This window comes from Pongo abelii, chromosome 15 (assembly GCF_028885655.2).
Source record: "Pongo abelii isolate AG06213 chromosome 15, NHGRI_mPonAbe1-v2.0_pri, whole genome shotgun sequence".
Taxonomy (NCBI): Eukaryota; Metazoa; Chordata; class Mammalia; order Primates; family Hominidae; genus Pongo; species Pongo abelii.
In genome coordinates, this window is record NC_072000.2 from 39,177,448 (window position 1) to 39,193,065 (window position 15,618).

General features: G+C 40.9%; 2 protein-coding genes across 9 annotated transcripts in view; one reads left to right on the top strand and one right to left on the bottom strand.

Annotated features, from left to right (window-relative positions):
• The first annotated feature begins 2,810 nt into the window (after positions 1-2,810).
• On the top strand, positions 2,811-6,087 carry INSM2 (INSM transcriptional repressor 2). Its single transcript, XM_002824683.6, has one exon. It carries the CDS (start codon positions 2,993-2,995, stop codon positions 4,703-4,705), a length of 1,713 nt encoding a protein of 570 aa, XP_002824729.4. The 5' UTR covers positions 2,811-2,992; the 3' UTR covers positions 4,706-6,087.
• A 999-nt stretch (positions 6,088-7,086) lies between these two features.
• RALGAPA1 (Ral GTPase activating protein catalytic subunit alpha 1) overlaps positions 7,087-15,618 on the bottom strand; it is a 278,460-nt gene continuing 269,928 nt past the window's right edge. For 7 of the 8 annotated variants that reach the window (XM_054530032.2, XM_054530037.2, XM_054530036.2 and 4 more), the window contains one exon: positions 7,087-8,426. In XM_054530032.2, coding sequence (XP_054386007.1) covers positions 8,278-8,426 — 149 coding nt within the window. In that variant the 3' untranslated portion in view covers positions 7,087-8,277. The remainder of the gene's footprint in view (positions 8,427-15,618) is intronic. The other variant, XM_054530033.2, reaches the window with a different exon arrangement.

Below are 15,618 nucleotides of genomic sequence, written 5' to 3' on the forward strand. Positions count from 1 at the left end.
TTTCCCAAAAGTGTTCTTCAACTAGAAGTCCTGTGGCATGATTGAGGCTTGTCACCTCTCTTCTAGGGCCAGATTTCAAACAGATGGCCCAGGAGAATGCTACTTGTCTGTACAGTTCTCCATTTGATGTTGCAGAGTGCTAGTATCCTAGGGGAAGGGTAACACATTTAACTCCAGAAAGGATTTAAAGCAGTTTTGCAATTTTTTTTCTGATTATCAGAGTAATATATGATTACTGCAAAATATTTTAACAAAAAAGTTAAAAAAAGACTACTTGAATTCCTACTTACTAGAGGCAATCCCAACAACATTTTGGCATATTTCCTTCCACTGTCTTATATGCATTTTGTTTTTTTCATAACTGAGATCTTTACTGTATAAGCAATTTTGCTGCCTGCTGTTTTTGCTTAGTTATGGTATATATGTTTGTCTCTATCATTACATTTTTAAAGCTACGTAATCATCTATAACATGGCTATACTATAGTTTACTCGAGATGGTTTCTGATTATTTATAATTACAAATAACGCTGTGATAAACAGCTTTGTGCATAAATCTTCGCTCTTCTTTTGGATGACTTACTAAAGGAGGAATTGGTAGATTAAATGTATACATACTTTTTAAAGCTTCTGATGTAAATTGTTACAATGATTTCCAGAAAGGATGTTATCAAATTACACTTGGGAAGGGTAGGAGAGAGCTATTGGAACTATCAGATCTGGTAGAAAATATCTGACAGCAATTCTTACAAAGTACTATGCCCCTGGGGAAGAGTCTTTTCTCTCTCTGGAAAAGGGGTTATCTTAAAGTATTAAAATTATTACATCAGATTTTCCACACCACGCAATATGCATGGATCGTGAGGAGGAAAGGAGAATTGAGAATTTGAGTTAGAAGTCACATATAAGCTGACATGTCAGAAATGACCAATTTGGGAAACTAAGTTTACCAACACTGCTAAAGGACTCAAATTTATTTTAAACAGTGGTTCAGATATTAATTGTGATTATGCAGTATCAGGTTTATTTAATTTTGTATGATTTCATGCTATTTAATGAGAGACAATATAATGAGTGTTTTTCAAACTGTGGGTCCTAATCCATTTGTAAATTATGAAATCAATGTATTTTCTATGACTGGTATTTTTAAGAAACAAAACACAATAGAATGAAAAATAGAGAATGCACTGCAAACATTTCAATGTATGATTTTATAATTTACAAATAGATTAGGATCCACAGTATTATTTTGTGAGATTTTTGTTTCAGTTACATGTGTGCGTATACTATAGAACACACTTATTATTGTGGGACGTGATTAAGGAAAAAAATAGTTTGAAGCCATTGGTGTAGTGGAAAGTCTGGGCTTTGGAATTAGCCAGAACAAGTTTGAATCTGAGCTCTGCTTGGCTTTTATCCATTATCTAACTAAATGGCTCAATCACCACATTGAAAACAGAGAGAAATAATATCTCCTTTTTGGTTTGTGTGTGTATGTATGAAGATTAGAGATTACTTAAGCAGAATGCCTACAGCATAGTCAATGATTAATATATAATTACTTCCAAATCTTTCCCAAAATAATGTTCTCCTTGTAAAAATACTTCATTCAGTAAAGAAAGACAATGTGTTTTATTGATGACTACATCTGTTATGCTATCGTGTACTTTTAAAACACCTCTGTCAGTCTTTTTCTCCAATTTGGTTTAGTAAGGAGACTTGAGCACATAGTCTTTCCCCTTCCTGTTCTCACACTTTATTTACCTATATTATGGATGTCGGCACTTTACATCTGTCATAGATGGTCTAACTGTTGCCTAGTTCAATTACTACTACACACTTTCAAACCTCTTCTAGTTCTCAAAATACTGGTGGGAACATTGCAGGGTGCCAAATGAAAATCTGTTGAGTTTGCTCTACAGCACACCTTTTGCAAAGTATCACTTGTGGTGTACGGGGAAGCAGCTGTAATGCTGATTCCGCCGGCATTTCTCACTCAATCTACTGCATGCTAAACAGGCCGGTTAGGTATTAAGTCATACTCTGGGTAGTACAAGTGGAAAGTGTGAACAGAGAAACGATTTTATGCGAGGACAGTGGAAAATTTCCTCTGTCTACTCCTGCTCCCATCGAGGAGGAGCACTTAAGAGCGCAGAGGCCCAGGACCCAGCCGCGCTCGGGCGTCCCGACTCGGAGGCTGGCGGCGCGCAGGCACGCTCTCCCGCGCTGAGAGCCCTTCTGCGGAGATGAACTCTCGAGTGTCGCCGCCGCGCGCGGGCCCGATCGATACCGGCGGGCGGACGTGCTCCCGCCGCCGAGAGCAGCCACAGGGCGGTGCAGTCAGCTGTCCGGCCGCTGGGTCGCACTTCTCATCAGCTCAATACCCGCAGAGGACATGCACCGGTTCCCTCGCGGACACCCACCCCGTGGTCTCCGCCGCACCTTCTGCCCACCGCCCCTTCCGCTCGGCCGTCCGGCGCAGGGCGGGAGCTTTTCAGCCAGACGCCCTCGCGTTGGGGGCAGTCGGGTCCCGGCCCGAGCGGAGGGCGTCGTGAAGTGGTCTTTTCGCCCGGCTCCCCAGTGGGACGCTCCGCGGAGGCGGCCAAGGCGGGGAGTGTCGAGCTCCCTCACACTCTGGACCTTACCTTCTGGCGTCTTCGCCCGGGAGGCTGCAGGGGTAGGCGGACCCAGCCGGCCACAGGGGCAGGTTAGCGGCGCTGTGAGGCGGGGCTGGGCGTGCGCCGCTGCCGCCGCCAGATTCGTCTACTCCAGTGAATCCGGACGGGAGAAAGCCCCGCCCCCGGCGCCCGCTCCCACTCCTGATTGGCCGGGCAAGCCCGGGGCGGCCCGGCTGGACCCCGGCCCGCGTCTCAGCTATAAAGACAGCCCCGGCATGACAGCCGCGGCGAAGCTCTTCTAGTTCATCTGCTGGTCGGCTCTCGGTCCCCGTGGCGCCCCCTTTCCTCTTGTCCCCGAGCGCTCTCGACTCCACCATGCCAAGGGGCTTCCTGGTGAAGCGAACTAAACGGACAGGCGGCTCGTACCGAGTTCGCCTTGCGGAGCGTGTCTTCCCTCTGCTGGGGCCCCAGGGGGCGCCGCCCTTCTTGGAGGAGGCTCCCAGCGCCTCCTTGCCCGGTGCGGAGCGGGCGGCGCCCCCCACCCGAGAGGAACCAGGAAAGGGGCTGACGGCGGAGGCGGCCCGGGAACAGTCGGGGTCGCCATGTCGGGCGGCTGGGGTGAGCTCGGGGACGGGCGGGCGGGAAGGCGCGGAGTGGCGGGCGGGTGGCAGGGAAGGTTCCGGGCCCAGCCCCAGCCCCAGCCCCAGCCCCAGCCCCAGTCCAGCGAAGCCGGCAGGCGCAGAGCTGCGTCGGGCGTTCCTGGAGCGCTGCCTCAGCTCGCCTGTCTCCGCCGAGTCCTTCCCCGGGGGCGCCGCCGCCGTGGCCGCTTTCTCCTGCTCCGTGGCGCCAGCAGCCGCACCAACCTCGGGGGAGCAGTTTCTGCTGCCGCTCCGGGCGCCGTTCCCAGAGCCCGCGCTTCAGCCGGACCCTGCGCCCCTCTCGGCCGCCCTGCAGAGTCTGAAGCGGGCGGCCGGCGGCGAGCGCCGCGGCAAGGCACCCACGGGCTGCGCGTCTGGACCCGCGGCCGCGGGAATCAAGAAGCCAAAGGCCATAAGGAAGTTGAGCTTTGCCGATGAGGTGACCACATCCCCTGTCCTGGGCCTGAAGATCAAGGAGGAGGAGCCCGGAGCGCCGTCTCGGGGCTTGGGGGGCAGCCGCACGCCGCTGGGGGAGTTCATCTGCCAGCTGTGCAAGGAGCAGTACGCAGACCCCTTCGCGCTGGCCCAGCACCGCTGCTCCCGCATCGTGCGCGTAGAGTACCGCTGCCCTGAGTGCGACAAGGTGTTCAGCTGTCCTGCGAACCTGGCCTCCCATCGCCGCTGGCATAAGCCGCGTCCTGCGGCTGCAAACGCCGCCACAGTCTCCTCCGCCGACGGGAAGCCGCTTTCTTCGTCGTCTTCGTCCTCCCGGGACTCCGGGGCCATTGCATCTTTTCTGGCGGAGGGAAAGGAGAACAGCCGGATAGAGCGGACTGCGGATCAGCACCCGCAGGCCAGGGACAGCTCCGGGGCGGATCAGCACCCGGACAGCGCCCCGAGGCAGGGCCTCCAGGTGCTGACGCATCCAGAGCCACCGCTGTCTCAGGGCCCCTACACGGAGGGGGTGTTGGGGCGCCGGGTGCCTGTGCCGGGCAGTACCAGTGGTGGTAGGGGATCCGAGATTTTCGTGTGCCCATATTGCCACAAAAAGTTTCGTCGCCAAGCCTATCTGCGCAAGCACCTGAGCACTCACGAGGCGGGCTCGGCCCGTGCGCTAGCGCCGGGCTTTGGCTCCGAACGCGGTGCCCCACTTGCCTTCGCTTGCCCCTTGTGCGGAGCGCACTTCCCTACCGCAGATATCAGGGAGAAGCACCGGCTGTGGCATGCTGTCCGCGAGGAGCTGCTCCTGCCCGCTCTGGCGGGGGCTCCTCCCGAAACGCCGGGCCCTAGCGGGCCATCTGACGGGAGTGCCCAGCAAATTTTCTCGTGCAAGCACTGCCCGTCCACTTTTTTAAGCTCTCCGGGGCTGACCCGGCACATCAATAAGTGCCACCCCTCAGAAAGTCGGCAAGTGCTGCTGCTGCAGATGCCACTGCGGCCTGGCTGCTGAGGGACGAGAGACCAGGATGATTTCGAGGTTGGCCTTAGAGGAAACAGATCATGGGAATTTCTGTGGGGCTTTCTTCAACTTGCAAGTTTACTTTCATTCCTTCTTATGTTTTAATCTCCTAAAATTCTCCCTGTAGTCAATGTTCCACCAGAGGAGCGGACAGTGAAATGTAATATCCCTCTCTAGAGCAGGTATGTATATGGTACAAACCTTGAGATCAAAGACTGTCAGCTTTAAATCCTTCTCACTTTCCCCACTAAAATAGGATTTTTCCCCCTTAAAACTCTGGAGACCCTAACGAATCCTATATGATTTGTAATTCCTATGGAAAGTCGCGGTGAATGCGTGCATATCTCAATGTCCACAAAGGGTTCTGGCTACCCTTTGGTAGTCACCAATTTTTTTTTGTCTTGTCATCACAGGCGCCTATGCAGCTTCTGTCTCAATAGGGTCAGATATTTTGCACTGTATATTCTGTGAATTAAAAGTTATGTGATTGGTGCCAAACTTAAGGAGATTCAAGACTTGGCAGAAAATGTTGACGATTTTTGCTGCTTTTGGGGTGCATGGGGACTTTCCTTTGCCCAATTATATGTACATGTCCATTCTTAAGTTGGTGTTTGGAGATGGGGAGGATGCTACTTTACTGGAGTTGAGACACCCCTTAAAATTCTCACCGTCAGCTATTTTGTGGGCAGTATTCAGGAAGAGCTACTTCAAACCTTTGTTTAAATGGCTTTTTGGAAATACAGAAGTCGTTTCCTCAAGTTTGACTGTTTTAATGGGGTTTCACCCAAATTGTTTAATGCTTCTGCTGTAAATGTCATACTGTGTATTCATTATGAAAATATGTACAGCTTAAGGAAGATGTTAACACCTATAATCCACTAAGGAACTGAATGGCAATTTGCTCAATATTCAGTATTTTCTTTTCAGCGGCAACTTATTTTTTTAAAAAACCATTTCAGTGTACATTCTGTACTAATTCCCTACTAGCTAGAGTTTGGGACACTGGCTGAGCACCGCCTGACAGAAAGCTATATTTGTAAGATGCTTACCACCAAATAAATGTACATAGACTGTGCTTTTGTTGTATTCTGTGTTTGTCTTAAGAATCCTGTTGAACACAGCCTATTTTCAAAGCCACATTTCTTATCTCCCCAATGTCGGTATCCTGTTTTAGAATGTTAGTGACCCATTTGGACAGAATACAAAGACGGAAATATTTTGAAAATGAATGTAATGGTGCAGGAATGCAATGAAAAATTTTCCTTCGAAGTATGGCTGCAAAGACTGAGCTGCAAAAGGCAAGGAATATGCACTAGCCTTTGGATCTAAAAAAGACATCCCCCCCTAAAAAATGTCAACTGAAAATATATTTTAAATATATATATATCTATATATATTTCAAGCTAGTGAACAGTGTTACCTGAAGATGAAAAAAAGTATTTTAATGGTGCTAATTAATTTCACTATTTCACGTTTGTATTTTTACTCCATATTGTTATATATCATCAATCCATTAGATTTTTTTACAGCAGTTTAGAAACATGTATGCAGTTACTCTGATTTTCCTTTCTGTAATTCTTCACCTTGGCTGTAGGAAATTGTCTACATTGTTCAATTTTCTTCCCAAGGACTCTATCCATTTGTTTATCTTCTACATTAGCTTACATAGGACTTTTAGTTTTCATTTATAAGAAAATGAAATTGGGTGCACATAAGTTCTAAAAGGTTGTCTTAGAAACTTGTTAGTACAAAGTTTTACTGCTGAAAGTATATTATAAAACAAAGTAAAATTTAAGAATCATAAAAACATGAAGCTGTAATCCCAGCACTTTGGGAGGCTGAGGCGGGCGGATCACGAGGTCAGGAGATGGAGACCATCCTGGCTAACACAGTGAAACCCCGTTTCTACTAAAAAAACCCCCCAAAAAACAAAACAAAACAAAACAAAAAGTTACCCGGGCGTGGTGGCACACGCCTATAGTTCCAGCTACTCAGGAGGCTGAGGTAGGAGAACTGCTTGAACCTGGGAGGCGGAGGTTGCAGTGAGCCGAGATCGCGCCAGCCTGGGTGACAGCGAGACTCCGTCTCAAACAAAACAAAAACATGAAGCTGAGATAAACTAACAATCTAGCCAACTGCATTGGGTGAATTTCTGGCCAGGCTTTATGAAGATAGAAACTTTCCTGTGTTTTTAACGACTGTGGTAGGATCTGTGAGAAATAAGTTGGAATGTATCTTGAAAAGGGAATTCAAGTTTATTTTTGATGATTAGCTAAGATAATCTAGGTTCATGCTTTAAATCTCCTCTCTACTCATATAGCCCTGCTTATTGAAAATATATGAAACACAGAAGACAAATCAACACTCATGGATAGGAAGTGATAAGAATATTTTTATTGTATTATTAAATACCATGTCATCTTTTTTCCCCCACTGTTACAAATTATAGATACTACATGAATGATGATACATAATTTATATTTTACGGTTTGCCAGTATGATGTATTTACACATGCAGTTAGTACCAATGTCATGCTACATTTCCTCAGGAGATGCCCATTCAAAACAAAATGTGAGCAGCTTATCTACTGTAAGAAAATACTTCTAGAGGGTGGAATGTATACCAACCTGCACCTGCAAGTTCAGTATTAACAATATTAGATTTAACTTAGACTCCTGGATTATGTTCCTTTTTCTTTTTTAAATAATACTCATAATTTGAACAACATATTTATATCAGAAAATTTTCCTTCTTTTCTTCCCTATCTTCTTTTTGGTGCTTAAAAAAGAACACAGAAACACCAGGATCTAGCAGCCAATAATAAAAGGCCACAATCTGAAAACAAATGGCATTTAACAGTGATACCACTTGAAATGCAAAACATTAGAAAAATACTTGGAAGCTAAACATAAATCAAAGTTCAGCACAGTGATTTTTCTAGTTATTGGGTATAACATGGCATCACCTGCACAGCCAAGAAATGAGACATTGCTTTGGGAAGAAGAGTTAATACTAAAATGATTTCAGTTGGAATTTGAGATGCTAAAGACCATTTATTTTGAGTGTTTTATTGTCATAACAAATAATCTGTACACATTCTGTGTATTAACAGGTACATCTTTTGCTGTAACTTTACAAATGCTTAAATGTAAAATTTTACATTTGTAAAAAATTATATATTTATCGAACCATAAAGTTGCAATGGGGCACAATAAATAATGAGACTAATTGTCCAATTGTATTTTGGCTCAAAGTTAACCACGAAATTAAAGATAAAACTACTTAGACATAATTATCTAGGAAGGTAAAGGGTGTAGAATAAAACTCCCCCCGCCCTCAAAATATGGCAGCTTGGACTGTGGGGAAAAAAATGAAACAATAAATAACCTAAATCTTTAATATTAAGCTACAAATTATTTAAAATTATTTAAATCCAGTGTTTTCTCAAATAAATGTACAGGAAGAAACATGCATGTTATGGCAGACATGAAGGCCGGAAAGGGTTAACTCTATGTTCGTGCTAAGGTGGCTACTGCTGATCACTGCTGGGCTGCTTGTCTCCTTAGGATTTATTGGCTGAGCCAGAGGAACGACGCAGCTTCATGGACATGCGGCTTTTGCTAGTTCGAGGAGACATTGGAGAGGCCAGGTCAGCCCCATCTACCTGCGTTGCTGTGGGAGTTTCACTGGGTAGAATCTCTGGGTAGGAGCCTGTAGGAAACAGCAAGAGCATTACTACAGTTATCCAGCCTCTCATCCCCTGAGAAATAATCTTTCTGCTACTAATCTGCAGCAAGGATCCCATCCCTTAATAAGATCTTTTGAGGGAAAAAGCAAGCCCCAAACTTGCTTGTTACAATAGCCTACTAATGTATTTAAAACCCAGCAATCTGGTGGCTCATGTCATTATATTAGCAAGAAAGCGCCAATCATCATTCCCAGGGCTAGAACCCTGGAAAAAGCAGTGGGAAGCAAAATCTTTGAGCCAGAAAGAACAGGGATCCCAAGCACCATCAGCATGCAGGGAAGGGGTCAAGAAGCAGGTGAGAAGGACCAATTCCTATCTCTAGGATTCAGGGTACAACCAAGAAAAGAGCCTTCACTACTCAAACTTGAAAAACAGCACCAAACAGTTCCAAACAGTTTTGGAACCACGGGTTTCAAAAAGGAAGTCAGTTTCACTAGATGCCCTTATAAACAAAACAAAACAAAAAAAGGAACTCAGCACTATGAGATCATATACATGCTAGGTATTTAAATACGGCTTTAAGAAGGAGCAAGATAAATTTGTGGATGAGGGGAGGACAAGAATTCTCATCTGAATGTCAGTTTAAAAAAGGCAAACTGACTCCCCCAAAATGTCTTAATTTAGAAGACATAAACAATGCTTTTGTTTTCATTAACTTAAACTTTTGGAGGTATCTTATTCAATCATAAGCAAGCAGGTAACCAGTAGAATTAGTACATATACAATTTTAGAAGTAAAACAAAATCAAATAGGAAAGTTCTTTGTGTCATTTATAAAGTAGTTTTTCATCTCTGTACTTTATTTCTATAAATTATCATTCTCTAATATGCAGCAATACTACAGAACCTTGCACATTGCAGGCTCTCAAATATTTCCTAAACAAAAAGGGGTAATTAATTAAAATCACATTAAAAATAAAAGTCCTTCAGAAAAAAAAATCTGAAAACAATAACAGCAAAAAATTCTGGATATTTTAAGGCATTTTAATCCAGATTTTCTGGGTCTTAAGTACATGAAAATTTTCTTTATGTGTTTTACAAACAAAAACACCACACAGGTTGCAGGTTTAACTGTATACATACATGTCCTTACTTTACAGGGAGACTTTTGGCATATTTGTTAGCCAATGTAGCACCTCATTGATACTTCAAACTAGGAAATAATTATGCTAGCACTTTCATATATATGAAATGTTTGTGCTTAAACTGAAGCTACTGAATGTTTATAAAGAAAAACAAAAAGTTCAATAAGGGGTAAAGATCCTATTGAGATGTCTTAAGCAATTAAGAATATGTCCTTGTAGAACACTTCAATTTTTTTTTTTTTTTTTTGAGACGGAGTCTCACTCTGTCGCCAGGCTGGAGTGCAGTGGCACGATCTTGGCTCACTGCCATCTCCGCCTCCCGGGTTCAAGCGATTCCCCTGCCTCGGACTCTTGAGTAGCTGGGACCACAGGTGCGCACCACCATGCCCGGCTAATTTTTTTGTATTTTAGTAGAAATGGGGTTTCACCATGTTGGCCAGGATGGTCTCAATCTCCGGATCTCATGATCCACCCGCCTGGGCCTCCCAAAGTGCTGGGATTGCAGGCGTGAGCCACGCACCCGGCCTTCAAAATGTTTTTAAGACCAAATGTTAGAGTTATACTTAAGAAAAAATATATGTTTCCAAGGAAAAATATTCTGTCACTCATAATCCAGGTCAATTGCCCTTCTTCTCAAAAGTAACTTTTCCAGCATTATTTTCTAATTGAAATAAGACTGGCCTTCAAAATACAAGGAGGAGGAAACATATTTCTGTTCACCTTTACTCTTCCTGAAGATCTGAATTGGTTCATAGCAGACCCATACTGGAAAATTTATGGGAGAATATGAATCCATGGCCCCCTTTAGGGAAGCACTGCAGATGGATGGCAGAAGGAAAGTAAAGAGCAGTAGTAGCTCATGCTTTTCTGGTAATGCATATCATTCCCGGCCATCATGAGAGGCCCTCCCATTGCTGTTTACCTTGAGATGGCCAATGTTTTCTAGCGGAGGTTTTGGGAGGAAGAGAACTATCACTGCATTTCTTTCTTTGTTGTGAATGAAGAAATGGAGTAGCAAGCAGAAGTGAGAAAGCAAAAGAGAAGATAGATAACAGATATGAGAGACACAGTGCAGAATTTCATAGGTGTTAACTGAGGAGCAGAGAGAGAGGAATCAAGGTTTTTATTATGAAATATAATTGGGCATGCAATGAGTTAGGGTGATGGTTCACAATGACAATGCTTTGTAAATTCAAATGTTATACTTACCAACTAACAAAACAAGTTCAAATAGGAAAAAAGAAAAGAAGAAAAAAGGTCTATGAGAGATTCTGTAAATATCTACCTTTTAAAGTGTTCACTGTACTCGTGGCATGTTATCCTAATCACTCAGACATAAAATCTCTAGAGCTGCATTGTCCAATATGGTAGCCACAGCCACATTAAGTTTAAATTTATTGAATTAAAATGAATTAAATAAAAATTCAGTTCCTCAGTACACTAGCCACATTTCAAGTGTTCAACAGCCACATGTAGTTAGTGGCTTCCACATTAGACAGTGCAGATATAGAACATTTCCATCACCATAGAAGGAAGGCTTTATCAGAGAGCACTGCTCTACATTATGACAAACTCAAAGAATATTTTCCTCAAAAACAATTCTTCCATGTCTTCCTCACTGCCTTTAAAGTGAAACCTCCCTTCACTCAACTGAGTCAAATAAGGATTTTTAGTGTGTGTGGTGTATAGATATCAGTACTTCCTAACAATTTAGCAAATTACATTTGTGGTATACATTCAACATTCCCAAACTCTATAAATAATTTACAATAGAAAGACCTCAATTTTAGATATAAAAAATGTAGTAACAACCTACATTTCATTTCACTTCCTAGTCTACCTATTGATTTATACTCCTTGAGTCATAAAGAATGCTGATTTATTTCTATTATTAATATATCCTCAAGGATGAGGTTTTAAAAGTACACATGAGCTCCTATGTTTGTGCATACCGTATCTGTTACTAACATTCTTACAGTGCTCACACAGACTGTGTAATCTGATGGGATAAATTGATTCATATATTGCACACTGATTACAATAAACTATTATTAGAATTAACATAATGAATATGACTTTTGGGATCTATAGGGATTATAAGAGGGAGCTCGAAAGATCGTTTTTTATTGTGGTTTAGTTTGTACTGTTTGGTGACAGGTATGACTGGTTTAAAGCTGCTAATTATTGGGCAGATATAGCCCTATAAAATATTATATCTTTAAAAGCAATTTCAATTAATACTGAACTCCAGCGATGATGTGATTTGTTAGAAAGAACATGGGCATAGGTTAGACAGTCCTAGATTAAATGCCGACTCTGTCACTTTACCAGCTGTTTGATCTTGGGCAAACTGACTTGAGACATTTTTGTATTTGTAAAATGGAGATAATACTTGCAATTTTGTCAAGTTGTCCCAAGGATTAAGATTACATATGCAAAGATATTGGCACATAGGAGCACAGTAAGTATAGCTACGTAATAATGCTATTAAACAGAGAAAAATAAAAGCTGATACATTTTGAATCAGAACAGATGAGGATTAGAAACGAAGGGATAGAAATGAGGAACATTTTTGAAGAAAATGACCACCTATACAAAATATTACTGTTCAAATGTGAAAAGCACAACATACCATTAAATTTAGTTTGAAGGAAATTTATCCTCTCTTATGCTGATAGTCCTATAAAATATAACCTTATCTTAAAGGTTAAAGGCTACCCAAATAACCTTGCTTTTAATATTTTTAAAGGAGTTGATAAGTTATTAAGATTAGCATGGATGGCACTGAATATCATAAAGCAAATAACACAATTTATTTTTTATTTTTATTTATTTATTTTGAGAGGGAGTCTCACTCTGTTACCCAGGCTGGAGTGCAGTGGCGCGATTTCAGCTCACTGCAGCCTCTGCCTCCCGGGTTCAAGTGATTCTCCTGCCTCAGCCTCCTGAGTAGCTGGGATTATAGGCACGTGCCATCATGCCCAGCTAAGTTTTGTGTTTTTAGTAGAGAAGAGTTTTGCCATGTTGGCCAGGCTGGTCTTGAACTCTTGGCCTCAAGTGATCTGCCTGCCTCAGCCTCCCAAAGTGTTGGGATTACAGGTGTGAGCCACCATGCCTGGCCAGGAAATAACATAATTTAAAATAGTAGAGAAATAAAGGCAAATGTGGTTTCATTTTAAGATACATTCAAGAACTACTAGCATTTTAGACTTAGAACAAATCAGGCCAAGCTTGTCATATTTTACTTCCTCCTTACAAATGAAAAAATTGGAAGAATTGATTAATTTGCATTTATATGGATAACAACTGGCAGAACTACGATTTAAATCCAGATTAGTTTGATTCCAAAGCTCATACTTCTCCCCTGGCAACCTTAAAGATATATGGGGGAAAAAAAAGATTTTTCAATGGGTGGGAAAGTAAAACCCTTAAAATAAAAATCTTTAACAATTTATAATTTGTAAATATAACAGGTTATTGGGCAATATCTCTCTATCAACAGCAGGAAGGGGATGAAAATATTTAGACTAAATGGGTGACTGTAATAGTTAAGATCATGCCCTCTGAAGTCAGATTGGTCTGGGTTGAAATACTAGCTTGACAAAGTACCAGGTAACTCTGGGTAAGCATTTTTTTCTTTTATTTCATAGAACTGCAATGAAGATTAAATGAGAGAATGTATGTACAGTACCGAGCACAGTGTCTGGCACTCAGTAATAGCACAATTATGATTTTATTATTTTCATTACAAAAATTTCACATCTGAATGAATGCTCTATGTGGAAACTGAACCAGCATAAAGTTATCACAAAAGGTTAGTGGGTCTTATTTAAGATTATTACTTGCCTCTTGGTCAACAACATATAAGCCAAATTTCCAAGTTCAAAGTATGAAACAGAACATATCTGGCTGCCTGTAATTTCAGGCTAATCTAATGATAAATTAATATGAGTAGAAATCTGTTTTTAAAAACATTAATTAGCCAGGCATGGTGACTCACATCTGTAACCCCAGCAATTTGGGAGGCTGAGGTGGGTGGATCACCTGAGGTCAGGAGTTTGAGACCAGCCTGGCCAACATGGTGAAATCCCGTCTTTACCAAAAATACAAAAATCAGCCAGGAGTGGTGGCATGTGCCTGTAATCCCAGCTACTTGAGGGGCTGAGGCAGGAGAATTGCTTGAACCCGGGAGGCGGAGGTTGCAGTGAGCCAAGATTGCACCACTGCACTCCAGCCTCTGTCTCAAAAAAACAAAAACAAAAACCAAACCATTAAATAAACAAATTTATAGCTTATGTTATATATTGCAGGCAACTAATTCTTCTGTTGGCACTTACTAATATTTAAGATATTTATAAAATAACTACCTTCTAAGGAGCTAAAATATTTTATTTCAGATCATTTCAAAGCCTGAGTAGTTTAAATAACTTTTAAAGAAGGACATTGAGCTAAAAAAGGTTACCTAAAGCAATGGCTAAATTTTGATGATCCATCCCACTCAAAGATTCAAAGAAATAGATCTGACCATCATAAATCCCATCCTATCTACATATGGGAATACAGATTTTGCAAATTAACAGAATAACTGAGGTTAGAAGGCAGACTAGATACTACTCTACGTTTTCATAGTCACTCTAGATTATCTCTGAATTTGGTATCATAAAAATTATATTTGAATTTTATTAATTTTATAATATTGCTTTAAATAGGAACCCCTATGTTCTCCAAAAGTAACTATAAAAAGTGTTATGTATGTATAGATATATGTTTGTGTATGTATATATATGTATATATGAATACAGAAAGACAGAAACACCTATCAACACTTTAATTGTTAAATAACTAAAATCTCTAACTTAAAGACATAATACTCCAAAAAATGAGTATATTTTTAATGTTGAAATTGAGAAAGTTAAACCAATTAATATTTACTATACACTTTCAGCAAAACAGGATCCTGTTTCTTGTTGTCATTCTAGAATTTCTCTTATTACAAAATAAAAAAAGATAATGTTGAAAAGACAATATAACATTGGGAGAAACATGTACATACGAACAAACAGTGTAATCTGGCCAAGAAGAGCAGTAATTTCATTTTAAAGTTTGTAATTAAAGGAGAGGTATTTGTAAATATGAAAAAACTTTAAGAAGTCACTAAAAACTTTTGATATTTTCCACACACATGCCTGACAAAGATAAAGGGATTTTTTCCTGTAATTTTTTAAAAATAAAAGACAAGAAAAATCTAATAATATTTTAACGTAGTTATGAAAGATCAACAAAGTGTGACATCACGATATTTCCCTCAATGACCTTAGGGATAAAAATAATTTCCCTTAAGTATCAGTCTACTGCCACAGACAGTACATTTTGAGAAAATACAGTTACAAAATTTATGGATCAACTATGATGCACCAAAATCTTTCATATCTATTTTAATAATACTGAAAGTAATACGGAAAAACGTTTTCTCGGATTTAAATGTCACCACAGTTGATATGCACGTTACCGCTAACCAGAAAGTGGGCTTTAGATAATCTTGAACCAAATTAAGAAATCTTGAAAAAACACTATTTTTCTATACTATTCCACTGAATATAATTATGTTATAGTGTTGGTTAGACAGAATATAATCACCATTCTGGCATTTCTTTAAAACTTAATTTCAAATGACTATATCAGTATTGTTTAGTACTATTTTATATACACAGGGTATGCACAGGATATCTAAAGTTGATTTTCAATTGCAATTATGAATCCATTTCTTCAATGTGGTGAACACATTTTATACTTCTGCTAGAAAAAAGATTAAAAACTTCACAGTATTATGTCATTTTTGCAAACCAGCAGTCAGGTCCAAACTGCTGTTATGCAGCTTATTTTATGTCTTCTCTGTCCACTTTGACTTATAACTTTAAAGGGAGCTCTATATGTATGGGATTTATGACAGAAAAATTAAGATTTGAGATAACTGGAAAAAAATCAATTTTCAGATTCTATGTTTTTGCTACTCTAAGAGTAAATATTTCATTTTTATTTTGTGTTTAACTGAGAACCACTCTGATAAAAAT

Coding starts and splice junctions, on each gene's coding strand:
- INSM2 (XM_002824683.6), top strand. CDS start 2,993: ATGCCAAGGGGCTTCCTGGTGAAGCGAACTAAACGGACAGGCGGCTCG.